Below are 27,850 nucleotides of genomic sequence, written 5' to 3' on the forward strand. Positions count from 1 at the left end.
GTACATACAATACGCACTATTACACATAATCTAAACCATAACACATTATCAGAGAGTTGCCCTGACTTAATGTGCAGCGTCACGACACACGTAACCAAATAATCGTAAAAATAATCTAATGTGGGTAATCCACTTCTGATTTCGCCGCTTCTAATGATTATTAAGATTGAAGCATGATCTAACCACTAGTAAACCTGGATAATAACTAAGCGGATACGTCAGGATAGCAACCTTTAGATTAACTGAGCCTTCGTGGGCGTACTAACGATATTCTTGGACTATCAAGTGATATAGTGTGATTGTAACGGTTTCAGTAAATACTTTGAGAGTGTCTTTGCCAAACCAGCAAACTCTTACGACGCGATGAGTGACTCTAACTGCACTGTGAGTCAATCTGCAAAATCACCATTGACGAGAATAATGTACTCAAGCTTCTCAAAACTCTGAAAACTAACAAGGGAGCCGGTAGTGATGGTATTCCACCTATTTTCCTGAGCAAGTGTGCTTCAAATCTGGCGAAACCTCTCACGATCATCTTTAACCACTCCATAAACGTCTACGGTAGTTTCCCAGACATCTGGAAAGAAGCGCTGATAGTCCCCATCCACAGAAGCGGATCTAAAACTCAAATAGAGAATTACCGACCTATCTCTACCCTCAACGTAATGAGCAAGTTGTTCGAGTCAGTTATTTACTCTTACATATCTCCAATCATTTCGAGATCTATCCCCTACGAGCAGCATGGATTTATGAAAAACCGTTCCACTGTCACCAACTTAGCGGTCTTCACGGACTATGTCTTGCGGAGTATGGATGAGAGACACCAGGTGGATGTGATCTATACGGATTTCGAAAAAGCTTTCGACCGTGTGGATCACGTGATTCTGCTTCACAAGCTAAGCATTCTAGGAATAAATGGCAACTTACTCCGATGGCTAACTTCATATATAAAAACCCGTATGCAGGCTGTAGTAACAGGCAGCGCTAGAAGCAACTTTATAACCATTCCATCAGGGGTCTATCCTAGGTCCCCTCCTATATAATGCCTATCTATATGATATTGGTAGCTGTTTTAGCCATGGACAATATTTAATGTTTGCTGACGATAAGAAAATTTTCCTTAAAATACGTTCCCTTGAGGATTGTTATCGGCTACAAGAAGACTTAAACGCCCTGAGTGATTATTATGTCAGGAATAGAATTATCGTTAACGTTAAAAAATGTCACCACATAACTCTTTCTCGTAAAACTAGCTCTATATCCTTCGACTATCATATAAACGATGTAAACATAGCTAAAGTCAAAACCGTCCGAGACCTGGGTATTAAAATTGACGCTAAACTATCGATGAATGAGCATGTCGAAGTCGTAGCGGATAGAGCTTACAAACAACTAGGTTTCATTAAACGCGTTACACGTACTTTCAGTAATATTGAATGTATAAAAACCCTGTATTTTGCATATGCTCGTAGTATTCTCGAATATGGGTGCAACATTTGGTCACCGTATTACATTATACCTACTCAAAGATTAGAATCAATACAAAAACAATTTCTTAAGTACCTGGCGTTTAAAGAATTCAAAAATTTAGCAGTTATATAGAAGCCTGTTCGCATTACAAAATTGACTCACTGGAACTTAGAAGAAACCAAAGTGACATGATGTTGCTACAAGCTATTTTGACTGGACAAATTGACTGTCCTAGCCTGCTGTCAGCTTTCTCACTCAACGCTCGCTCCTTTAGGCCTCGTAAACCTCAGCTACTTTGCGTACCGAAATCCAATACAAACTACGCCCAAAACTCCGTACTTCTACGCCTGGCGCGAACTTACAATAAAACTTACTCAGATTTTGACCTTTTCCATCAATCAGGCGTGAACCGTGTCACAATCAAGAGGTGTTGTCGGAACGAGCGCCTCGACAATAGTGCGCGTGGCTTTGCAACGCACTGTTTTATAATGCTGGCGACCGGACCGTCCCTACCGTCCATGATTCATGGATTGTCCGATATTGTTCGTGCTCGCCTTCGTTGATCAGCGCCGACATGGCCATTCTGACCACAGGTCGCCCTCGACCTGCCAAAGAGAAAAAAAAGAACACAGTACCGTTGTACGAAACAGATTACGCACGGAAGCCCTCATCCTCGTTGGACACGACTAATAGTGAAAGTAAGGAGGCCCCTGTCCTCAACTTACGTCACAAAACACAAAAGTAAGGAGGCCCCTGTCCTCAACTTACGTCACAAAACACAAAAGTAAGGAGGCCCCTGTCCTCAACTTACGACACAAAACACAAAAGTAAGGAGGCCCCTGTCCTCAACTTACAAAACACAGAAGTAAGGAGGCCCCTGTCCTCAACTTACAAAACACAGAAGTAAGGAGGCCCCTGTCCTCAACTTACGTCACACACACAAACGTCACAAAACACAGAAGTAAGGAGGCCCCTGTCCTCAACTTACGTCACACACACAAACGTCACAAAACACAGAAGTAAGGAGGCCCCTGTCCTCAACTTACAAAACACAGAAGTAAGGAGGCCCCTGTCCTCAACTTACGTCACACACACAAAGCGGCAATATTAAGATTTTGAAAAAGTGCAGATTACCTGTAGCTTTCACCTCCTGGACTTGAATCAGATGTCCTTGTCTTTGTCACCATTAACCACTCGTTTCCAGATATTCCAAGCTTTGGTAATTGATTCACGTATCTCCAAGAGTTTTGGCTCGACCTTGCAACAAGCCAGCTATTTTCTTCGATGTGGTTAGGTGGAGCTGAAGAGGCTCCACGGTTCATCCCGCTTCTGATGTCGGATCGAACCGAGGATTGTTTAAGAATTGATGAAGGCAGGCGAAGATCCTTAGGATCTGCTTCGATTACTAGGCGATCTTCAGACGTGTTAAGAACAATACTTCCGTTTACTGCATGTCACAACTACCAGCGTAACTAGGTAAACCTAACCTAACCTACCTAGACCGGCTCCTCCACCCCTTACACCGGTCCCAAACCAACCATCTAACCTAACCACCACAATAACAACTCGTTTAACCAACAGTACCACTTTAGGTAACCACTACTCTAAAACCTACAGTACGACAGACTATTCCTACTGAGAAGTGTCCTCGGCAACAACCGGACGAATAATGCCTCGCTACGCACAGCGTGTCTGATTTTATAGTCCAACGACGACAGTGGGGAGATGACGTAATGCTCAGTGAGCAAAGTATTGACAGCTAAAAGTCGGTACCGCCGACATCTTGTCAAAAACTTAATTATTAAATCAGTTTCAGGCTGGGGACGCAGGCATCAACAATGCCTCATCCTTTTCTGTTGTCTGACCACCGCATTAAGCATGCGCGCGTGTATGGGAGTAGCTTTAGTAGCAATGGTGGAACATACGGCCAATACTACACAAGTAGAATATAATGCTACTGACGTAACAGTAGTACACAATGTAAATGGAAGTTACGTGAAGGTGCCAATTACTGAAGTTCGCACGAACATGAGCAGTATGGAAACCTTTTTACATGCACTTCTTTTAATACCACCTGTGAGTATACAGTTTATCATATGGTTTAAAATAGTAAGATTATGGTTTTTTTTTTTTAATAAAAATAAATAGGTACCTCCCGACTTCAGTAGCCACAAACACTAAAAATTAAAAAATAATTTATACAAGGACTATTTTTTTTTTGAAGAATATTAGCCATGCTCATCTTGACTACTACTAGCCTTTCCCCTCCAATTAAGTGTAAAGCTTGTACCAGGAGTGGGTACGACAATAGTGCAACGGGTGAGGTTTGAACCGCCGACCTTTCGTAAGTTAGTCCGCTCCTCAACCGTTGAGCTATCGAGACTCTATGGCCAAACCTTTCTCATTTTGAACGGAGATCCGTCCTTAGTAGTGAGCCGGTGATGGGTTGATCATGATGAACCTTTTTTTTCAGTACCCCAAGTTCCAATGGCCCAAAAAGACACAAGACATAATTTCGTCGTCTTTCTTCTGGGGCTATATGTTGCTGCAGATACCGGGCGGGCAGCTGGCGCATCAGTTCGGTGCTCGATACCTACTGACTGGAGCTCTCTTGATTAACTGTGTGCTGTGCTTTAGTTTACCGTGGGCGGCATTGTATGTGAGTGCTACCCATTTTTGTATGACTATAGAACCTTGAAACAACAACAACCGGCAGATTATAGTCGAGATTTTTAGAGCGTTCTTTGACTTTTCTCAGACTTAAGGTTAAGTTAAAACAAGACGGTTTTATGTCACCAGTATAGCGCTGTCTCGTTTTAACAGTGTCCTAAGTCAAAGTACGTCCGATCCGAATTCGTGAAAATACGTTCCGAAGTAGTCATAGAACTATTTGTATGATAGCTTACGCACTAGCTCCGACTTCATCATCATCTGAGTCTTCTCCGACATCCGACATCCGAAAATATCTCGGATGTGCCCCGGATTAAAATCGGACATGTGCCGTAGATATGTCAAGGATGTCCACTGAAGAGCTAAGATTTTGATCAGAGATCGGATTAGTGCGTAAGTAATATTCGAGTTCGTTCCGAGTTTTTATATCAGTATTTTCACAAACTCAGATTGCATGGCTGCGTAACCACTCTTATGCGGGTTTTAAGCAATTAAATAAGGAAAACATCATGAGCAAACCTGCATGCATAACTTCGAAAAGTCGGAAGTGCATGTCCGGATTTGAACCCGCAATACGCGGCGGAAATCTTAACTATTACCCTATCACCGTACCGCACCGCATTTCCTCGTACCGTAATGAGATTCTAAATAACTTGGTGTAACAGCTTCCTCAGTAGGACAGACATAAAGGGAGTTGGAAAGTACTAGAGATGAACCATTTCACTGTGAAAAATCACGTGAAACAAACACAAAAAGCCTTTTCATAATAATTCAGACTTTTTTTTTTTAAATAAAAAATAGCGAGCAAACGAGCAAGCGGGTAACCTAATGTTAATTGATTACCGCCATCCATGAACATTTGCAGCTTGTGAAATATTACAAAATTCTTACAAAGAAAGAAAATCATTAAATAAATAAATAAAAGTTTATTCAGCTCAACAAAATCACAAAAAAAAGAACAAAAACAAAATTACAATTCATACAAATTACATTTAATCTCGCTTGATTTTTTGGATTTCGTGTGCAAATTATGTTCTTCAGCCGAGCTAAGATGCTAAAGAGTGCAGGGTCGAGAGCACTTGCATCATTACGGTGATTACGTGCTAGAAGAATGTCCTATTTACGTAACGTTCGTTGACCTCTAGCGTCAGTCAGATGTTTTATTTGCAATATATTGTGAACTTTAAAAAAATCGTTGTTTTTTTATGGTATCTTATCAGTAATCATCAGTACTATCACCTGTCTTCGTTTTTGCTAGCGTTTTGGTGACATCCTGTATAATGTAGCAAGCGATTGAAAGTGCAAAAGTTAAAAATTCACTTTAAAATCAACTGTAAAATCACTGTGAAATATTTTCACCATATGAAGGTGATTTAAAAGTAGCAATAATGAATGCTCTAGGAAGTCCATTAACTTGAGAAATTAAGATTTGATTTACTGCCCATTACACTGTAAATGGTAATTCAGAAAGATGATTTGTTTACGTAATGTGCTGACGTTTGTACACAAATTGTTTTAATGGCCACGGCACAGATGTTGAAATGGTTTACTTTAGACCAATACTTACACGCCTAGTATAACAGGTCTAAATAAAACATCCCTTCTTCAAAATTATTTCTATACAGGTTTTTAAAAATCCGTGGAAACACCTTAATTTCCCGAGACAAAAGAAGCCTATTTCCGTCTCGTACGAGTATGTCCACGCCGATTTTTTCGAGGAGACAAACAGACAAAAGACTTCGCTTTCCACTCCAACTTCGCCCGGATTATACATACATTATAATATCTATATACGAAATCATTTTTACGAGTATCTCGATCAATGTACCTTTCAAATGGTGAAAGATTTTTTCTAATAAAATATTATGTAGTATAAGTACCTACAGTGTGGTTCCGGAAATTACAATTAAGTATTATATAGGTACAAACTCACAAAATTCACATTCTTTATTTAAAAAAAAAGTAAGTATCTAAGTATAGATCTATACTTAGATACTTACTTTTACTAATCTATTAGTCCGAGTTGGTATGGATATATCATATTTTCGGAAATTCACCGGGACCGCTATGATTTTTGCACGGGATTCACCTCATAAAATATTTACTCCTATTTTTCCTAATAATTGTGGTTAGCATAATTTTTTTTTTAATTTTTAGGGAACTATTTTCCGCAATATTTTACAGGAAACGTTTGTTTTTCTAGGGAGGTTGGATACTGATGGCGATATTCAGAATCGTGCAAGGTCTGACTCAAGCATGCTTGCTGCCAGGAGTGCATACCATATTAGGAAAGTGGACACCCTTAGAAGAGAGAGGGAGGTTAGCTGGCTGGGCTTATGGGGGTAAGTTAAAACTTGTTAAGCAATTTGAATTTAAGTAGCTCAAGAAACTGACCGATGACCTAAAGAAGATAGCGGAAAACGGGTGGATGAGGATGGTGGAAGACTGTGTTTGGTGGCGCGCTTTTGAAAAGGCCTATATCCAGCCGTGGACGCGTAGATTGAATTGGATTGAATTCTAGAAAAATGAGAACTCTAGGTTCAAAATTAAATCCGACTCCTCGAGGCTAAAATATTCTAAAGTAGTTTTTCTGTCTCTTGGTATATTTTAATTATAATTAAATTTAATATTGTACTATTAATAACTTTATGAACACATTTTTTCCCCATTACATATTTGGTTATAAAGATTGTACTATCAAGTTAATAACAGGTTCGATTTCGCTTCGTGAAAATTTGTTAGTGCAATTCAATACGGGTTTCCTTATCATTCGGAACATTTCATGACAAATGTTTAAATATGATATCTAATGTAAATAATTCTAAATAGGTATATACCTACCTACCAAAAATTGCGGATTCTGCCAGTTCCGCAATTTTTGATAAATGTATTTATAATAGAATTTTTAGAAAACTTCAAGTAAATTTTATAATTAAACTAACCGTTGCCCGCGACTTCATCCGCATCTCATTCCGTGGCTTTTCCAAAAAATCTTTCTGAAAAACCTTGTCCTAACAATTACAAACACAACAAAAAAAGAATTATGCAATATGGTCCAGTCGTTCTCAATTTATGGCGTGACCAAGGGAAATAGGGATTTAATTTTAAATAGGTATAATATAATAGTTTGCTATATAATATTACGTAACTACCTTCAAAAATCATGTGACATTCTAGTACGCCCTCACCACCACGGAAAACCAATATTTGATATGTAAACAATAATTATATCTATGCCAGAAATGAGTTCTTGATTATTTTCTCAAGCTCTAAAGATTTCTTACACATTATAAGAACTTCTTACGTAGCGGGTACATTAAGGTTAACGTCAACGCCTAACAACGCCATACTTATCGCGATAATCAACGCCTTAAACTGAGTGGCCACATTTGAACGGCCAAAGCCCAATGCCAATTGAATTGGGGTTAAAATCGTCAAACGCCAAACGGCATTGTGAATGCCGTTGTACGTTGATCGTGGCTACATCTACGTTTAACGGGTTACGACGTTAAGCATCGCGTTGTTGGCCGTCATTTTGGCTGGGACATTACACACTACAATCAGCACATAAAATTATATTATAAATGTGAAGGTGTGTCTGTCTGTCTGAATGCTAGTTTTTACGACCTATCAGTTTTACGATTTTAATGACATAGGCTACTGTTTGTCCTGGAAAATCGAAGAATGTCCACGAGATTTAAAAAATCTGTATCCCCTGGACGAAGTTGTGGACGTATCATTATATTTGGTACAGAGATAGCTTACCAGTAAGCTATCTAAGACTGGAGGAGAAAGGCTAATTTTGATCCCGGAAAATAAAAGAGCTCCCACGGGATTTTTAAAACCTCGAATCTACGCAGGCAAATTCGTGGAAATCATCTAGTCTAAATATGTGAAAGGAAAAGATGACTTACTCGTACTAACTGACTGATCAAGCCATTGCGACGTTGGCATCTGCCAAGAAAACATTTTTAAAATTGTATTCTCCAAAGGGTTTAAAATTTGAGTAATCCACGCGGACAAAGTCCGGGCATTTAGCAAGTTTGTGTGGAATTGTATCGTAATTTACGAGTATGCTGTCTAAGTTGTGATTTTAAACAAAATAATGTCTTGTAAGAAGGTCTTATAATGTGAAGGAGCTCTTAGGTGCCACACTTCTCAGCAGTTGATGTATTTTTTCCGATTTTATTAAGAAAATAACGTCGTCTTCATTTCGACATTTAATTAAGTCCCCAAAATAAATATGTTTCATTTTCTGATTTCCCTTTTTGTTCATAATCTTTTAATATTGGCACAGCTTTCACAAATAATTCCTAGTAAATAAGACGAGTTTATTAAATATTGGATTACGAAACTCGAAAGACATTCGGATATCGGATTAGCACCAAGGACTAAGATTTGGATGTATGAAATTATATAAAATTATTTCTTGGCAGATGATTGTTTCTTTTACTCTTATCCGATTTTTTTTTTCAACATATTACTGACCAATCCCGAATGGTATCTTGGCAGAATTTTCTAAAATCCTGAAACTTTTGTATATTTTTCACAACATGCTGAGATATGTCGGTTTCTCTGGTTCACCTACGGGTATCCCCATTTCTGCTTCGATTATATTATAATATGTGTAGAGTGAACACTAGTTTCATTTATACAACCACTTGCTGATTCCCGCGACTTCGTTCGCGTGGATATAGGTTTTTTTTAAATCCTGTGTTAACTCATTGATTTTCCTAGATAAAAAGTAGCCTGTGTTAATCCAGTGTATAATCTATCTCCATTCTAAATTTCAGTTAAATCGATCCAGTAGTTTTTGGGTGAAAGAGTAACAAACATACACACACACACATACACATACACAAACATACACACACACACACACACACACATACATACGCACATACATACACACTTTATGCACACAAACTTTCGCGTTTATTTGTGTGATAGTGTGATATACTTAGTAGTTTTCGGATCCTTAAAATATGTAGTGTTGTTTTTTGCAGGTTCAATCTTCGGGACAGTGTTAGGTCTCACCGTAACTGGCTTCATCGCGTCCTCGCCCGCCGGCTGGCCCGGGATATTCCGGTTCTACGGAATCCTTTCAGGGATCGTCGGCAGTGGGATGTGGATCTTCGGGGCCGATACTCCTGCGCAGCATAAAACTATAAGTGTAGCAGAGAGACGGTATATTGAGGAGAGGTTAGGTGTTGGAAAGGTATGTGCATATTACTTGCAATTTTCTTAAATCATACATCCATACTAATATTAACATCGATGTAATATTAACGTATAAAGTAATGTTCGAGGCTATTATACACTAGCTGATACCCGCGACTTCGTTCGCGTTTATAGGTTTTCCAAATCCAATGGGAATTCTTTGATTTTCCAGGATAAAAAGTAGCCTTTGTGTTTTAATCCGAGCTATAATCTATCTCTTTTTCAAAGTTCAGCCAAATACGTCCAGTAGTTTTTGCATGAAAGAGTAACAAACATACACGCATATACACATATACAAAAACTTTCAGCTTTATAACTAATTTTAGTGTGATGTGATAGTGCGAAGTGTGATGTGATATAATTGATGAATACCGTAGTGACAAAGTTGCGTGGAAGCAACCACCTGAGTTCCCTGTTGCCCACAAGATGGTATAATTATATAGTTACATATAGCAACTGTTTATGATTTGAGAAGAGCAACTGCTGAGTTTCTTGCCGGCTCTTCTCAATAGATCTTCCTAATGATACCTTCCTCCTAATGGTACTTGCAGAAAAAACATCCAGTCCCTTGGGGTAAAATCCTCCGCTGTCGTGGCATGTGGGCCATCATGTCGGCTCACATCGGCCAGGCCTGGGGCCAGCTCACCTTCTACACTGAGGTGCCAGCGTTTATGGATAAGGTCATGGGAGTCAACATCAGAGCTGTAAGAAAGTTTTTTTTTTAATTTGTACTTAGACTAATGCTTGACTACATCATAACTTGCTAGCAGGTCTGATGCAGTCAAGCAACTAAGATGCATCTAGTCTAGAAATTGCCTATTCACTCTGAAGGTACCCATATTAAAAGTGAATGGGAAAACTGATGCCGGAAGGGTATTTTTCCCTAATCAAACCATCTTCAACATCTTAACCCATCACTAACTCTCTAATAATCACGAGTCTTCTTTGATATGACCTGGGTTTGGACTAGACCATAGTTGACTAAATGCAGGTTGGCAGACTTCACACTTTACACAGATATACTCATAATTTAGTTTGCAATGATCGGGCTGGAATTATAGGTATAAAATCTCCTAATCAAAATTAAAAAAAAAACATAATTTTACAGAATGGAGTACTTACAGCGCTACCCTACCTCATCATGTGGTTCGCGAACTTCTTCTACACTTGGTTCAGTGACATGCTGATTGTGAAGAAGATACTCAATGTCGCCAACACTAGGAAATTGGCCAACTCAATAGGTATACTTTCACTTTTTAACCGACCCAAAAGAGGGGTGTTATAAGTTTGACGTGTGTATCTGTGTATCCGTCTTAGGCATCGTAGCTCCTAAACTAACGAACCGATTTTGATTTAGTTTTTTTAGTTTTAAAGTTGGCTTGATCGAGAATGTTCATAGATATAATCCAAGAACATCAATTCAGCCGTTTGAAAATTATCAGCTCTTTTCTAGTTACTGTAACCTTCACTTGTCGGGGGTGTTATAAATTTTTAATTTACACTTGTCAAAACAATAAGACAGCATTTTCAATGAAAGCTCTCAGCCAACTTAATTTCTTTCATCTTGAATGCGAATAAACCTTCCTCTTGAATAACTCTATCTATTGATGAAAAACGCATTAAAATCCGTTGCGTAGTTTAAAAGATCCAAATGTACAGATGGTGGGAAGAGACTTTGTTTGATAGTGTCTAGAGATTTTATGAAATTGTATGTTTTATTATATTTTCAGGTAGCGTTCTCCCGGCCATTGGGTTCGTGGTGCTGGCGTATGTTCCCAAGAGCAACATCTACGTGGTGGAAACTGTGCTAATCGCCATTTGTATCTTCAAAATTGCTTCGAACGTTGGATATCATGTAATTTGATTTTATTTCATTCAGAAATACACAAAAACCACTAGTTCACTGCCCATACTATAAATGAGAAACTGTGTTTGTTTGTCGGTTTATTGGTTTGTCTTTCAATCACTTCGTAACGGAATTATGGTTTTTTAGGGTTCCGTACCTCAAAAGGAAAAACGGAATCCTTGTAGGATCACTTTGTTGTCTGTCTGTCCGTCCGTCCGTCCGTATCCAAGTTGGGTATCATATGAATGGGCTTTACCTGTACATTCTAAAACAGATTTTCATTTATTTCTATGTATAACAGTTTTTGATTTATCGTGCCAAATGTTGGAAAAAATACCCGAGTACGGAACCCTCAGTGCGCCAGTCTGACTCGCACTTGGCTGGTTTTATTGCATTCGGTTTTATAGTTAAAGACCAGTACAAATCATACAATTTGGAAATCTTTAGCTTTCAAATGAGCTAGAGACTTGAAAACAAATCTACGTACGAAGCAATCTCGTTTCTAACTCGAATCACAACAGGATATGGAATGCCCTTCCGAATTCAATTTTCCGATTCACTTTTCCGCTAGTTCCAGGATCCATCTTAGGTTGTTTCATCACTTGCTAGCATAAAATTTGATTGCAACTGAGTTCTACAGATTAAAAAAAAAACTGAACAATGACAATGACTGTAGTATTTGCGTCTCTTTCTTGTTCACATTTTACATTTATTCAATCGTTAAGAAACTGGGTCAAGGTGTTTTCAGAAAGTTGTTTTTTTAATGATTACTTTTAAGGTTCAAAATCAAAATAGGTATATAACAAAGTAGGTACAAGTCATTCAAAGTCAAAGTTAAATTATTTATTCAAAGTATACTTTGTACACTTTCTGATAGCAATTTGTTGAATTTGATAATTATGTAATGGTGATAAATAATTACGTAAACTTAAAGATACGAGAGCCCATGTCTGAAAAGAACCCACAATTAACTCAGCCGGGTATTTTTTTATTATCACCACTTCACTTCACTTAAACTTATTATCAGAACTATCAAAGCTGTTAAGCAACTCATTCCCAAGCTTTCCTTGTATTTAAATAATCCTTCTTCGATATGTCTTCTGGGAGCTCAACATAATGTAAACGTTGACTCCATTTACCATTCTAGATAAACCATATCGACATCACGAACAACTACTCGGGGACCTTGATAAGCCTGAGCAACTTCGCTTCCAACTTGTTCGGCTCGCAAGCTCCTATAGTGGCTGGCTTCATTCTTACTGATGTGGTGAGTAGCATATTATAAAGGTATAGTGCATAACTGCATAGGCCCCTGCCACTCTTACGGTAGTAGAGAAGGTACTTACACTAAGCTTTCTTAGCTAGCTAAGGGGTGTTATAAGTTTGACGTGTGTATCTGTGTATCTGTCTGTGTCATCGTAGCTCCTAAACTAATGAACCAATTTTAATTTTGTTTTTCTGTTTGAAAGGTGGCTTGATCGAGAGTATTCTTAGCTATAATCCAAGAAAATCGATTCAGCCGTTTGAAAATTATCAGCTCTTTTCTAGTTACTGTAACCTTTACTTGTCGGGGGTGTTATAAATTTTAAATTTACACTTGTGACTCATTGACTGGCTCAGCAACGACTAACTCGAACCCTTGGACTAGAAAACTGAAATTTTCACGAGAACGAAGCCGTAAGCGTTTGCTAGTGTAGCTCGCAAGTCTCCAATTGGCCTTTGTGGCCGAAATTCGGTCAGGAGCTGATTGTGCAAAAAAAACTATTGAATCTTTCATCTCTTAACTTATATTTTCAGACCAGCGAATATCAATGGCGGAAGGTTTTCTACGTGGCTGCAAGTTTCTACTTCTTCACCAACCTGTTTTATGTGGTGTTCGGCGAGGGGGAGAAGGCTGAGTGGGACAACCCCCCGGAAGATCAGGACGACAAGAAACAGGACCCCAGTGAGATGGAACCAATGATAAAGGAAGATACTACTAAAAAGCAGTAATTGAAATAGCACAATGGATTTTTAGTATTTAAGTAACATTAGATCTAAGATCTGCACTTTGACTTTTCTCAGGCCTAAGTTTCAGTTAAAACGAGACAGATTTATGTCACCTAAGTAGGTATATAACGCTGTCTCATTTTCGTACAGTGTCAAAGTGTATGTGTCCTCTATAGATTTCAGCCTGAAGGTTCCAACGTTCGACGTGACGCTACAAATAATATTATAGTTTAAGTAGTTATATATGTATAGTTTATTGTATGAGTTTGTATGGAGCAAAATAAATGGAATAAAATGTGTTTGAATGGGTAGAGAGTAATTTTCCCACCTCATATACGATCTGTACGCTCAGAACCTATAGGTAAGTATCTAGAAAACATTTTATGGTTTTCAAAGATAGAAGAACTGTAACATCAGAGAGTAAATAAAACCTAAAGCTTGTTTTTTTTTTAATTCAATTTATTCAGTACCACAGATTATTATTATACAAAGTTTCCATTTAAACTTTAAAACAAAAGAGTTTAACTCAATTTTATTCTATATTATGAGTTATGAAAACTTATATTACATAAGCCAACCTACTTGTATAATGATATCAAATCGTGTAGGAAACTTTAAAGTGAAGTTGGTCTTGCAATCCTCAAAATCATAATATTATGTAGATTATTGTTATATCAATTCCTATTATTATATTATGTACTTTTTAATTAAACCTTAGGAAAGAATAGTAATAAGCAACAATACGAGTATGATAAGGAATCAAAGAACGGATAAGTGGTTGACAGAATAAAGAATTTAATTATTTTGATGTTTAATCTATTTTACTGTTTTATTTATTAAATTACTAGTTATAAAATTACTGTTTTATTTGTTAAATTACTAAATTACTAATAATAAACCTAGAACCTACTGAGAGAGTACGATATCTTTTCTATATTTACGTAAAAAAAAAAATCTAGTAAAGCAAGTAGAAAAATCAATCAATTCCACGAAAACCTTATTCACCGGCCGTAGGTAGATCGACATCTTTAAAATTGGATTTTGGAAAAAATCCATTACAGAGTTTGATATATATTGACTGTAATCTAAACTTGGAGGAATTGCAAAATAAAATATACGAAACTGGTAGGTAAGTTATCAGTTAACCCGAGAAGGTTCCAGAGTGAAAAGTATATAACTACTAATAACTACAGTGTTAAAAAAAAAAAATTCCAATTAATAATATTGTACAATGTACTATAATATCACATAGTAAGATCAGGATGGTATGTCCCATATGTCACCATATGTTTATACCGCGCAAAAACATCGTATATCTAGTCATAAATACTTAAAAAAACGCTCTTATCAAAATGATAAAGTCAAAATCAAAGTCAAAGGCTTATCGGTACATACGATTGATTGTCAGTAATAATTATTGAGTTTCACAAATAAATTGATAATTAATTTCATAAACTTGTAATGACGGAATGAATGAAACAAATTAAACCTAGAATGAACTGAGATAATTATTTCCAGTCACCATTAAAAAGTTCCTAAACTGAATTTAAAACAAAAAGTAAAATGGTTCCGTTAGCGCAGGTATCTACGCAGAATATTTTATTGCAGCCAAAAGTTTTTATGAAGAGCTCAAAAAATTTCAAATTAAAAAACTTTCGCAAATCAAATAATTACCTCGGAGCCTCTCTTGAGTGGTTTACTCTGTTTAGGTGAGAGTAAAGTGTCAAGGTTAAAGATCATAGTACACAATCATGAGGTGATGTGAACGTCACTCAGTAAGTATTTGGACGAGGTAAAACCTATGATGGAGGGACGCGTGGCCTAGTTGTGACAACGCATATCAATCGATTGTGATTGTTAAGCAACGTTGTCCCAAGTCGGTAACTGGATGGGTGACCGACTTCAAAGGTCTGAATTTGGCCTTTTAGTTTTCTACGTGCCTCGGTGAGCACTTTAAGCTGTCGGTCCCGGTTATTATCACTAACATCTGGCAATAACTGTAAATTAACCTATGAGTCGAAATTTCGTTCTCTTAGTCGAGTTGTATGAGGAAGGATCACCACCACATTATTATCCCTCCTCCTAAAAAACTCCTACCATTATGGCATTAATGGAAAGGGGTCTCGACCCTCAGTAATGAGGAATACGACTATAGACAGAGAAAGCTACGATATGCACAAATATGCGTTCAACTTTAACCAACGCTAGTCAAGCGTCAAAAATAAAGGCGGTGTAAAAAGGTCAGCAAAATATACTGGAAACCATAAATTGCTTCAGACCCCGGAATTTCATTAAAGGGTTAAAGATAAGCGTAAAATTTTGCGGCTGTTAGACAGGCTTGTGTTTTTGGGAGGAATTCTACAGTCTTTTGTATACTGATAATATTACGTACAATGGCGATATGGTCAAAGACGAGCCAAGGTTTAAAGTGTCTTAGGCTGAAATCTATAAAGCGCACTTTGATTTTGCTCTTACTTAAGATTGAGTTAAAACGAGACAGATTTATGTGAGAGATATAGCTCTGTCTCGTTTTAACTCTGTCTTAAATCTAAGCAAAGGCAGAGCGCGCTCTATAGATCTCACCCTTAGATAAAGTTCAATTAAAATAAGCGTAGAGTCAGAGATTATAACAATTCTGACCATCAAAAGGAGTACAGTAGTGCCTACTTTGAATAAATGATTTTGACTTTGACTTTGATTTATAAGAAAAGAGTAGGTAAAGCTCTTGTCAATGGAATCTTGAACCTTGGCGCTGGTAGAGTTGTAAATGAAAAGTAGTAGTAAACTACATGAAATCACTACTAATACCTATTATAAAAAGCGGTAAAGACGTCAATCTCTGCCCCGCGTGACCGGCTTTAACGGTGAAGGAAAATATCGTGAGGAAACCTCCGTGCCTTAGAGTTCTCCATAATGTTCTCAGGTGTGCGAAGGCTGCTAAGCCCTTGGAGTTCTCAGTAGTGCGGCGGCGCGGCGCGGCGTGGCGATGAGTTAGTGATGAATGCGAAAATGTGTTTATTTGTTTGTTCTTCAATCATGCCGCAAACGACCTTTGATTTTTTTCTAAAAAGACCTGGTGAGTCATAATAGACTACCTTTCATAAGTTCTGTCCCGAAAAATCAAAGATTTCCTTCGGGATTTTTAAAACCCAAATACACGCGGACAAAGTCAGCCTTCAGCTAGTTTGATATAAATAAAAGCTAGGGTAAATAGATCATTTTTAGACCAGAATTTAACGGTGGGCATTGTGTTTGTTTAGGATCAGGTAAACTTGAAGGATCAAAGTGTCTATTTGTAGACATCCAGCCTCACAGACCTCTCGTGTTTATTACCCGTCTTGAAACTAACTGACTCGTTCTCATGGAAAGTTTTACAAGAGGCATTGGAATTTAAAAAAAACCACCCAAGTGATATTTTCTTGAATAGCGCCTGTATAAAAATAATAGGTTTTTTTTTATAAAATACATTTTAATTCTACTTTACTTTTGCAATTGGAAAATTTCAGGTTTCAATTTTACTTGCTTTATTATCATGGGATACTATATGTTTCATCATCTAATATAGAAGAAGAAATTGATTAACTGACATGTACCTATAGTTCGAATCGGATAGTCTAGAAAATTTTAATTTTGCATCTAGATTTTCTCTATATCGTAGACCTCTACCTGCTTCTCCTAGGAAAACTAATAAACGCGGTCAAAGTCGCAAGAAACAACTAGCTTCAAATAACAAGGAAACGGGGGTTTCCTCAGAGGTAAACATTTCAAAAAATTTCACGAGGAAAATTGTTGGAATAATATTGTGTACTTACCTACAAGAACTACTTATTACAGGTCATGCAAATTTAGTTTTTTGAATTGGTAAGTTGCACCTGGGCAAAACCAGAATAAATATTAAGTGTTTAGGATATGCCTAAGTAAGTAGATCCTTACCACTATACTACTCTCACCACTCACCACTATATCGTACAAATTACCGTCGACCATCAAAAAAAGTACAATCGTACCTACTTTGAATAAATGATTTTGACTTTGACTTTGACTTAGCAACGGTGTTTTAGGGTTCCGAAAAGGAAAAACGGAACCTTTATAGGATCACTTTGGTATTTGTCTGTCTGTCTCTCCGTCCGTCGTGTCTGTCAAGAAAACCTATAGGGTACTTCCATACATTAAAAAGTCGCATGGAGCCGCTGGATTCAGGCGGCACAAGACTATGGCGAGTGTTGCGTCCCTACAAAATACCTATGTCCAGCAGTGGACACCTATCAGTAGACGATGATAATGATGATGAAGCAGGTACTTACTCGTAAGTACATGCTATATTAGAAATGGTTTAAGCAGCATTTATCACACTACAAAGTAAACCAAGGTAGATAGTAGATACAACGAACGTGTTCAATCCCACAATAATCCAATTTTCAATACCCCATTGTAGTTGATTACCGGTCAAGTGTAAGTCGGACTCACACACGAAGTGTTCCGCACCAACGTGCAAGATATAACATTTTAATGTCCAACACTGCAAGTTAATGACGGACAGCGCCATCTACATGTGATTTAGTTAAGTAATTATCGCGAACACATTTTAATAAAAATAATTGGGTTCGTAAAGTAACCACTAATTCGCAGTTTTCGGATTTTCTCATTGCTTGAGCTATACCTACCAGCCAAATTCTAGGTAAATGGGAAGTATCCTATAGGTTATAATCCCCTTTTCTTGACAGACAGACAACGAAGTGATCCTACAAGGGTTCCCTTTTTCCTTTTGAGGTATGGGACCCTAAAAAGCGGAGGTCCGGGGTTCATTCGTTCAATTAAAATATGACTTGCTTTTACGGTGAAGGAAAACATGGTGAGGAAACCTGCATGCCTGAGAGTTCTCCGTAATGTTTTCGAAGGCATTTGAAGTATGCCGATCCACACTAATTGGTCAGCGTGGCGGACTTTGGCCTACACTTCTCATTCTGAAGACAGGGGTCAGTAATGGGTTGATGTTAATGATGATGATGATAGTGAAACCAGGGCGTGTCAGCTAATCTTTGATACAACAATAAGTACTTTAGTTTTATAGATCTATGATAAAATCAATCACAGAATTGGATCAAACGCGGATAAATGATAACTCTCACTGCGAACTACAATGATTGATAAGGAAAACTCAATGAATACCTAAAGTTGCACCTACTTTGTGTAATGAGGTTTCGTTGTTCGGAAAATACAGATCCCACATTTGCAAAAAAATATATTCAAGGTCAAGGTTCACAAAAATTTCTAAAAGAAGGAAAACTTTTAGAATCGCGATATCTCAGGAATGGTGATTCTTATGAAAAAAAATGCAAGACTATTTTTGTATGATCTACAACTTTGTCTAACCTATTGTATGATAAAATATACCGTTTCGCTGCAAAATGCAAAACATCCATTCTTGTGAACTTTGGACCTTGAATACAATTTTTTTTGACAAATGTGGGATCGATGAAGACTTTTGACAATTCATTTATTGGTGTAATTTATATCCCATAGTGAAAGCTTTAGAACTTTAAATTATTATAAATACATTTGGATATTTGAATATATTATATCTATGAATTCTCTATATCAGCTCACTTCACTTCACTCCAGTGGACACGCACCCTAAGCCTCTAAACGAGGAAGGCAGTCATTGTTATCTAGTGCATTTGAATGTATGGCCGATTGTTTCCATGCAACTCTGTCATCAATAGAATTCAAGCTGAAATATGTGCAGTTTGCAACAGCCTTCTGCAATAAATCCTAGGATTTATTGCTTACCACGAACGAATAATGAGATTTTGATATTACCCACACTACATAGATTTACCTACACAAAGATATTGAACAGAAACATGTGTCGCTTTGCGGAATTCCATGATATGCCTACAAGGAATTACTGTAATTCGCCAAAACTGACGACCCTGTATGTGTACCACATGCGGCATGCAATATGCATTGCCCGCCCTCCTACTTTTAAAGAAGCAGGAAAAGCAAGCAATATACAGCACCGACACACACCACATAACTAGCCGTACCTACTTAAAAAAAACACGACAGCCCTACCAAAACAAAAAAAAATACATTTGAAAATGGCGCCATAGAGCTGCTGACCCCCCACATAGAATTTTTTCAAAAAAATTAAAGCCAGGATCATCATTCGGGAATCGGGATGTTGTAAGGATTCCCCATACATATCCAGATTTTGGATGTATATCAATTCAGACATTTAGAATTTTTTGTGGAATAAAATATAATCCATACTAATATTATGTAAGATGTAGGTTTGAAAAAGTAAATAAATAAAATTATAAATGCGAAAGTAATATGTCTGTCTGTCTGCTACCTTTTCACGGGCCAACAGTTTAACCGATTCTGACGAAAGGTACAGGTTTAGCTTATATTCCGGGGACTGACATAGGCTACTTTTTAACCCGGAAAATCAAAAAGTTCCCACGGGATTCCTAAAAACCCATCCGCTTAACCGATTTGTATGAAATTTGGTACCGAGGTAGCTTGCGTCCCTGTAATTGACATAGGCATTTTATCCCGGAAAATAAAACGGTTCCCACGGGATCTTTAAAAACCTAAATCCACGCGGTCGAAGTCGCGGGCATCCTCTAGTAATTTATAAGTAGGTATGCGTAATTTGGGTGGGTCTTTATATTATGGGTAATTTGGTCTGTCTACGTATTTATTTAGTCAGAGGTATCAAAATGATCCACGTGCCATTTGCACATAGAATTAATTAGTTTGTCTCAGCCTTCTGCAATAAACTGTAAGATTGTATCACTTATAGCGCGTAGAGTTTCCTTCAGTACCACAGCTCATCACGCCATGACGGGTAATTTGCTTCCTCGCTTCTAAAACATTCAATGCCAATGTTGTTCACCGTTTCCATTGCTTGCACCGATACGTCAATGAACAAAACACAGGTAACTAGTTTATGCCCGTGACTTGTGCTGTGCACAAATTTCAAACACATATTATATTAACTATATTACAGTAACTCTACTTAGGAGTTAAATTTTCAAAAATCCTTTGTAAGGGGATGTCTACATCCCGTCAGTCCGTCAGTTAGCTTTTCATCCATACTAATATTATAAATGCGAAAGTGTGTCTGTCTGTCTGCTACGTTTATACGACACAACCGCTGAACCGATTTTAATGAAATTTGGTACAGACTTGGTATACATCCTGGGGAAGGATATAAGCTACTTTTTATCCCGGAAAATCAAAGAGTTCCCACGGGATTTCAATAAACCTAAATCCACGCGGACAAAGTCGCGGGTGTCACTAGTTTTATATATTTAGACTACGTTACTAATTAGATTCTTTATGGGTATTAATCCGTGCCAAAGTCACAAAGTTGTTCACAGATCTGTAAATAAATTGTTTAGAAGTGAGAATTTAGATTCTCGGTTGGAGGCTCAAGGAGTATGTACTTTTGAATTATATTTGTATAAATGGTTAAATATTGCGGAAATGCGGTATCATTTATATTTACTTATGCCGGTGTTAATATAAATACGAGTAAAAAATCAATATAACTGGTAAAAATATTTTAAACATACCTACTTACTCTATCTTCTTATACAACAAAAAGGTTGATCACTGACTGACTGACTCATTAACGTCTAGACCAAATCCTTGAACCTAAGACGCTAAAAATCACAGTTTTTCTTTGTTATGTAGACAAGGAATAAGGTGGTATTTTTTGAAATTCCCACGATAGCATAGCCGTGGGTGATAATAATATAATTATCTAGTCAGTTCATTAATTTCATAATAATTTAATATGAGATAATAAAAATGAGTTTTAAATAGCGGTGCAGCTCATTACTTTTGTCGTCAAAGATTTTTCCAAATATTAATGTTATTTTAATATGAACAATTTAGGTCAAAGACAGTGGCTCGGATTCACTGTGTTACGTTTTAAGATCTGATAAGTTTTATGAAAATGCGTTAAAAAGTCAGCTGTAATGTTTTACATTAAAAAACCGGCCAAGTGCGAGTCAGACTCGCTCACCGAGGGTTCCGTACTAGGGATTTCTAGCATTTTTACGATAAATCAAATACTATTATGCTTGAAAATAAATAAAAATCTGTTTTAGAATGTACTAGTAAAGCCCTTTCATATGATACCCCACTTGGTATAGTTATCTTACATTGAAAATTAAAACACATTTTTTTTTTCTGTGATGTAACCACAAATTCGTGGTTTTCGGATTTATTCCTTTATTTGTGCTATAAGAGCCTACCTACCTACCAAATTTCATGATTCTAGGTCAACGAGAAGTACCCTATAGGTTTTCTTGACAGACACGACGGACGGACGGACGGACGGACGGACAGACAGACAGATAGACGGATAACAAAGTGATCCTACAAGGGTTCCGTTTTTTGTTACGGTACGGACCCCTAAAAACGAACATAACTCAAAAAAGTTAGATGTGTGTGCCCAGAATCGCACCCCTGATCTCCCGAAAAGGAGCTGGACTTCTTAACCACTAGCCTATTTTTTTCTATCATCGCTTTTTATTTTAATTTAATTTTAATGAATGTTAAAAATATGTCTGTATCTAAAAATGTAACCCTTGACCACGGTAATTAATATTACCGTGCCTTGACTGACAAGATAATGTTAAATAACGGCATATAATGGAAACAAAGCCTGATTGTGAAAAAACTATCAATAACATCGAGTGCTGTGTTAACAAGAGTGCAGGGCGCACGCGCAGCGGTTGCGAAAAAATATCGATCAAGTTCAATCGATCGATTAACTTTCAAAAATATAAACTAGTTTTAGTATTTGGTTAGTGATTTTTTGAACTGAAAATGGTAGTTGACGAGGTTGTGATCAAAAAACCGAGTGAGTTTTTTTTTAACAATATTATTAGTAGCTTCTTGGTGACCTAACATACAATAGTGACTTCCTTTTAGAACTCGTTGAAAAGGCTTTTTTTATTCGATTAAGTAAATATATTATGGGATTTTTACTACTTTGGTGTGATTGCAGTCAAGCACATCCTTACAATATTATTTTAGTTTTAAAAAAAATTGCGCTTGAATGGAATCATAGGTAATAGTATGCGATGATGCAGCCTATGGTAGAGCGCGTCTGCCTAGAAAGAGCCTACTCACTCTTTTTTTGAAAAAACCAGCCAAGTGCGAGTCAGACTCGCGCACTGAGGGTTCCGTACTCGGGTATTTTTTCCGACATTTCGCATGATAAATCCATTTTGGTACCACACACCACGCATCTCATTATATTTCGATTTTATACCTATAGGTAAGCTATAGTATGTTATCTTATTTTTGTGGCACCAAATAAACAGTTTCTTTATTTCTTTCGACTTTTTGAGGACTCCACGAAACGCATGTACCTACTTAAATTAGATAAATAAATAAATAAATAAATTTTTAAATAAAATTTTCAATTTTTTTTTTATGAACCTGCATAGCCCCAAAGCAGGAGAGGAAGAAGTGTTTAAGGAATAGAGGGTTACTACAACCAAGTGACTGATAGATACTATCACAATTTGCAATTAAGCGCGAATTTGCAATACTTTTTTTAATTTGTCCCTTGATAACCTTGTCGGCGAATAAAATACAAAGCCACCAAAACGAGTTACATTTTGATAGCTTTTTAAATTTTATTTAATTAAAATGCCACTCTAGTTACAGAAATAAAACGTTCATTTAAATATACCACATTATAGTACCAACATTTTTATAGTAAAAAAAAATCTTGAATTAAAATCATATACCATTAGAAATTTGCATGATGATATTTTAATGAAATATATGACGTAATGAAGATATACTTTTGATGTGAAGGACTTTTGCGCAGAAAATATTCAAGGTTAATTAAATTCAGGTGTAATAGATTTAGTTATTATACAATAGGTTTAAAAACCCGGCCAAGTGCGAGTCAGACTCGCGCACTGAGGGTTCCGTACTCGGGTATTTTTCCAATATTTTGCACGATAAAATTATACATAAAAATAAATAAAAATCTGTTTTAGAATGTACAGATAAAGCCCTTTCGTATGATAACCCATGGGATTTTTAAGACCCAAACTCAGCTATCAGCTAGTTCACAATATTTTGAGTTTTGTAGAGTAAATTATTATAAATTGTGATTACTGTGAGTAGCGTCTAGTTTACGTCATATGCATTGGTAGAGTAAGTGCCTACCTAATGTTATTGTAACAGCTGTAGGTATGTGACGTCACGCATACCTAGCAACAATCAATTAGTTGCAAGACGATTGCTCTGTTATCGGTCCTTTGCCCAATACCGCAGAAGCAATCAACCTGGAGGGAATGCGTCTATAATGGCTCTTAGCTGTGTAACTATTACAATTATGTAGTTCGAATGGATACCTAATTGAAGTCTATACTGAAACAACTCACACTTGACCAGGTTTTAGATAAAAACCGGCCAAGTGCGAGTCAGACTCGCGCACCGAGGGTTCAGTGCTCAAGTATTTTTCGTAACATTTTGCACGATAAGTAAATCAAAAACTATTGTGCATAAAAATAAATAAAAATCTGTTTTAGAATGTACATACAGGTAAAGGCCCTAGTTTCACATGATACTCCACTCGGTATAGTTATCTTACTTTGAAAATTGAAAAACTAATTATATTATTTGGATTATTTTTTGTTCATGAACATTTAATTTTTTTGTGATGTAACCACAAATTCACCGTTTTCGGTTTTTTTCCTTTACTTGTGCTATAAGACGTACCTACCTGTCAAATTTCATGCTTCTAGATCAGCGGGAAGTATGTAGTACCTCCCCATAGTTTTTCTTGACAGACAGACAGACAACAAAGTGATCGTATGAAAGTTCCGTTTTTTCCTTTTGAGGTACGGAACCCTAAAAACTATCTACTACCAGTCTCCAGGATGCAAGCTATCTCTGTACTAAATAGGTGATGCCTGCGACTTCATACACGTGAATTAAGATTTTTTTGCGTAATTCAGCGAGAATTGCTGCAAAAACTACGGTAAAACCAAAATCGTTAGTGGAATAACCCACAGGTTGGGCTTTAGGTACGGTGTTGATAATATTAATAAAATTATTGTCATTTTCTATGTATACTAGTATTAGAACGCTAAAAAAACGAAGACAGGTGATAAAAAAACGCAAAAAAAATTCAAAACCGTGTATTTTTATAAGTTCGCAATGTATCGGAAATAAAACATGTGACTGACACTTAAAGTCAATGAACCTTGCGTAGAAAGGTCATACGGGGTCAATGCTATGTCGTAGGCGGGGCGTTGACCCCGAGTATTACACGCTATACATTAAACAATTGCGGGTTTGAAATATACTAAAACATTAAAACTACACGTTTAAGCAAAATGCTTATTGGTATTGGATTATGTTAATCTAATACTAGCAGCCCGCCCCGGCTATGCATGGGTGCTTGAAAACAAAATAGAGCCTATATTACTCAAGAAAAATGTAGCTTTCTATTGGAGAAAGAATTTTCAAAATCGGTTCAGCAGTTCTAGAGATCACTTCTAACAAACTTACAAACTCTACCTCTTAGATTTTTATTGAAAATATTAGAATAAAACTTAAAGCCAGCCTTATCTAATTACTATACAAATCATGCCCGTGTAGAATGGTGTTTAACTTTTTGTAATAGATAGATAGATAGAATAGAACACTTTATTGCTCACAAAAACACATGTAAAGAATCACAACACAGAAAGAAGAAAACAGAAAAAAACAATTGTGTGCAAAGGCAGCCTTATTGCTTGGATCAATCTCTACCAGGCAACCTTTGCTGAGAGGAGAAGTGCTAGTATTGGATAGTACCAAGTTGCAAGGAATTTTTAAAAATACTTATAATAATATTAGTGTAGGTAGATAATAATAGCGCTGTTTTTGCTAGCATTCTAATAACAACCTGTATAATAACGTTTTTCAGGCTCGGTGCTGGGGGTGCGTCATGTGCAGGTGTTCATGCTGTTCCTCGCGCTGGTGCTGGCGTTCGCGATGCGAGTCAACATGAGCATGGCGATCGTCGCTATGACGGACAGGGCCCAGGACGATGTACGTACAGTTGAGCCATTATGAACGTGCGAATTGCGTCACAATCATTAGGATCATACTTTTGTGAGAATGCTTTAGAAGTCGTTATCGATAAAGATAGCTGGGGCTAGCAGTAGTTATCGACAAATTCTTTTTTTTTTTACTGTTACACACATTTATGACACTGATGTGTGTAATCACCAATCAGGTTTCAGTATAGGCCTGTAAGTGCGAGCGAGAGGTCCGGTAAAAATGATTAATAACTCGGTTTGCACGTTCATAATGGCTGAACTACAGATTTATTCGCTAATGCTCATTGAACTTTCGTTGTTTGAAATTGCGGAGAGGTAGACAGACGCATAGACAAACATACAAGAGGATAATATAGAGGTTTGAAATTCGTGTAGTCCACGCGGACCTTTGGGCTTAAGAGGGCTCCCTCCGTCACTCGTTTCATACAATCGTAGTTTCAATTTCATTTGAATATTAAGCAACCAAAGTCCATGAAATTTTGCAGACATATTCTAGAAACTAATATCTATGTGTGGTTTTTCAGATTTCTGTTAAAATATTCGGTTTCAAAGTTACGCGGTCTTAGAAATTTTCATACAAATCTTTGAACCCCTGTAATTTTAAAACTACATATTTTTAGAAAAATCTAGAACACCACAGACACAGATATTAGTTTCTAGAATATGTCTGCAAAATTTCATGGACTTTGGTTGCTTAATATTCAAATGAAATTGGAACTACGATTGTATGAAACGAGTGACGGAGAGAGCCCTCTTAATTTGACATCACTACTCATCTATATAATACTCATCTACACTTCTACACTGTCATAATTATATTGTTGTATTGTAAAGAGGTAAAGTTAGTAAGTATGTTTGTAGGGGTAATCTCTGGAACTACTGAACCGATTTTGAAAATTCTTTCACCAGTAAAAAGCTACATTATTCCTGAGTAACAAAAGACATGTTTTATTTTCAAATAATCTACCCGTGCGAAGCCGGAGTGGAACGCTAATAGTAGGTATTATTATAAAATCGAAAATATGTGTTTGGTGTTTGCTACTTCAATCAAGCAGCATCGGAGTGACGATATTTGCATAGATATTCATAAAGACACCGAAAATCAAAGACCTCCCACGGGATTTTTAAAAATCCTGTGAAGTCGCAGGCATCGTGTAGTTAAACAACAAAACAAATAAAATAAACCTTTGAGCGTTTCGGCAATGAAAGTGTATGAATTTGCTAGTGATTCTCTCAAATTGTTGTAGTTTTAGGTATATACCTAGTTTAATTTTAATTTAGATTGTACCGATGGGGCTGGCATATAGGACACCTATAAAAAGCCCCTTAAAAATATTAGAATAAAAAAAGTTAAAAAAAAATTCAGGTATTCTTCCGTTAATCTGGTTTAGGGTTAAGTAATATGTAATTATCTTCATTAAACAATTTTAGTCTAAAACTTATACCTATTTTATGAATTTCAAGAATTACAGAAAAGAAAAATTGATATTGAACGAGTTTTATTTCACAAGTTTTCTCTTTTAGAGTTGCATTGTCCAGAGTGACAGAAGGTTTAAAAGTATTTTATTGGAAAAGTTAAAATTGACATTTTTGAACCTCCTACCGAGCTACTGTTCCCCAATTCGAGACATTATGACCTTATTATATCGGAAAGGGTTTTTATTCTAAGACCGGAAAGTGTTTCAGTCATTCAAGTACCTATATGAGTGGATGCAAATAAAGTGAACTAGAGTGAGAGAATTCTCGAATTGATCCTGAATCGACCGTATGTCAAATATTACGCTATGCTGACGTAAAATCATTGAAAAAAACCGGCCAAGTGCGAGTCAGACTCGCGCGCCGAGGGTTCCGTACTTGGGTATTTTTCCGACATTTTGCACGATATATCAAAAACTGCAATTTATAAAAATAAATAAAAATCTGTTTTGAAATGTGCAGGTTATGCCCTTTTATATGATACTCTACTTGGTATAGTTATCTTACTTTGAAAATTGAAACATTTTAATTTTTTTCCACAAATTCACGATTTTCAGATTTATTCCTATACTTGTGCTATAAGACCTACCTGCCTACCAAAATTCATGATTCTAGGTCAACGGGAAGTACCCTATAGGTTTTCTTGACAGACACGACGGACGGGGACGGACGGACGGACAGACAGACAAACAGACGGACAACAGAGTGATCCTATAAGGGTTCCGTTTTTCCTTTTGAAGTACGGAACCCTAAAAGGGCTATAATAAGGTTATAAATAAATAAATAAAGTCTTTTTATTACTCATATTCCTTAATTAGTTACATAGTAGATTAGTTTTGTTAGTTATTATATTTCCCTTATTTTCCTAAGTTAGTTTGGTTAGTAAGTGAACAATTTTTGCTATGGAACATGAGCCCCTTCGCGGGTAAAGGCCTCCCCCAACCTCTTCCGCTTCTCCCTGTCCTTGCCCAGATACAGCCAGCTCTTCATTCAACATTTGACCACCATTTGGCACTTACCAACGACGTTGTCGCCTCGATGTTTCTTACTTCTCTTGAGAACTCCCAGGTCCTTCTTTTTATCT

The 27,850-nt window shown here is 36.9% G+C and overlaps 2 protein-coding genes across 4 annotated transcripts in view; both read left to right on the top strand.

Moving 5' to 3' along the window:
• LOC123872542 (putative inorganic phosphate cotransporter) overlaps positions 1-27,850 on the top strand; it is a 30,737-nt gene that overhangs the window by 2,548 nt on the left and 339 nt on the right. The window contains exons 2-10 of one of the 2 annotated variants that reach the window (XM_045916867.1): positions 3,281-3,546; positions 3,944-4,129; positions 6,344-6,482; positions 9,147-9,358; positions 9,912-10,064; positions 10,469-10,601; positions 11,091-11,215; positions 12,354-12,473; positions 13,004-13,230. In XM_045916867.1, coding sequence (XP_045772823.1) covers positions 3,281-3,546; positions 3,944-4,129; positions 6,344-6,482; positions 9,147-9,358; positions 9,912-10,064; positions 10,469-10,601; positions 11,091-11,215; positions 12,354-12,473; positions 13,004-13,198 — 1,529 coding nt within the window. In that variant the 3' untranslated portion in view covers positions 13,199-13,230. Of the gene's footprint in view, positions 1-3,280; positions 3,547-3,943; positions 4,130-6,343; positions 6,483-9,146; positions 9,359-9,911; positions 10,065-10,468; positions 10,602-11,090; positions 11,216-12,353; positions 12,474-13,003; positions 14,011-27,850 lie in introns of those variants that run through there. The other variant, XM_045916866.1, reaches the window with a different exon arrangement.
• The window catches only part of LOC123872546 (putative inorganic phosphate cotransporter), a 33,407-nt gene continuing 7,697 nt past the window's right edge, over positions 2,141-27,850 (top strand). The window contains exons 1-3 of one of the 2 annotated variants that reach the window (XM_045916874.1): positions 2,141-2,145; positions 20,011-20,048; positions 25,155-25,279. In XM_045916874.1, the coding sequence (XP_045772830.1) occupies positions 20,042-20,048; positions 25,155-25,279 (132 nt within the window). In that variant the 5' untranslated portion in view covers positions 2,141-2,145; positions 20,011-20,041. Of the gene's footprint in view, positions 2,146-20,010; positions 20,049-21,916; positions 22,077-25,154; positions 25,280-27,850 lie in introns of those variants that run through there. The other variant, XM_045916873.1, reaches the window with a different exon arrangement.

Source organism: Maniola jurtina, chromosome 15 (assembly GCF_905333055.1).
Source record: "Maniola jurtina chromosome 15, ilManJurt1.1, whole genome shotgun sequence".
NCBI classification, from domain to species: Eukaryota; Metazoa; Arthropoda; class Insecta; order Lepidoptera; family Nymphalidae; genus Maniola; species Maniola jurtina.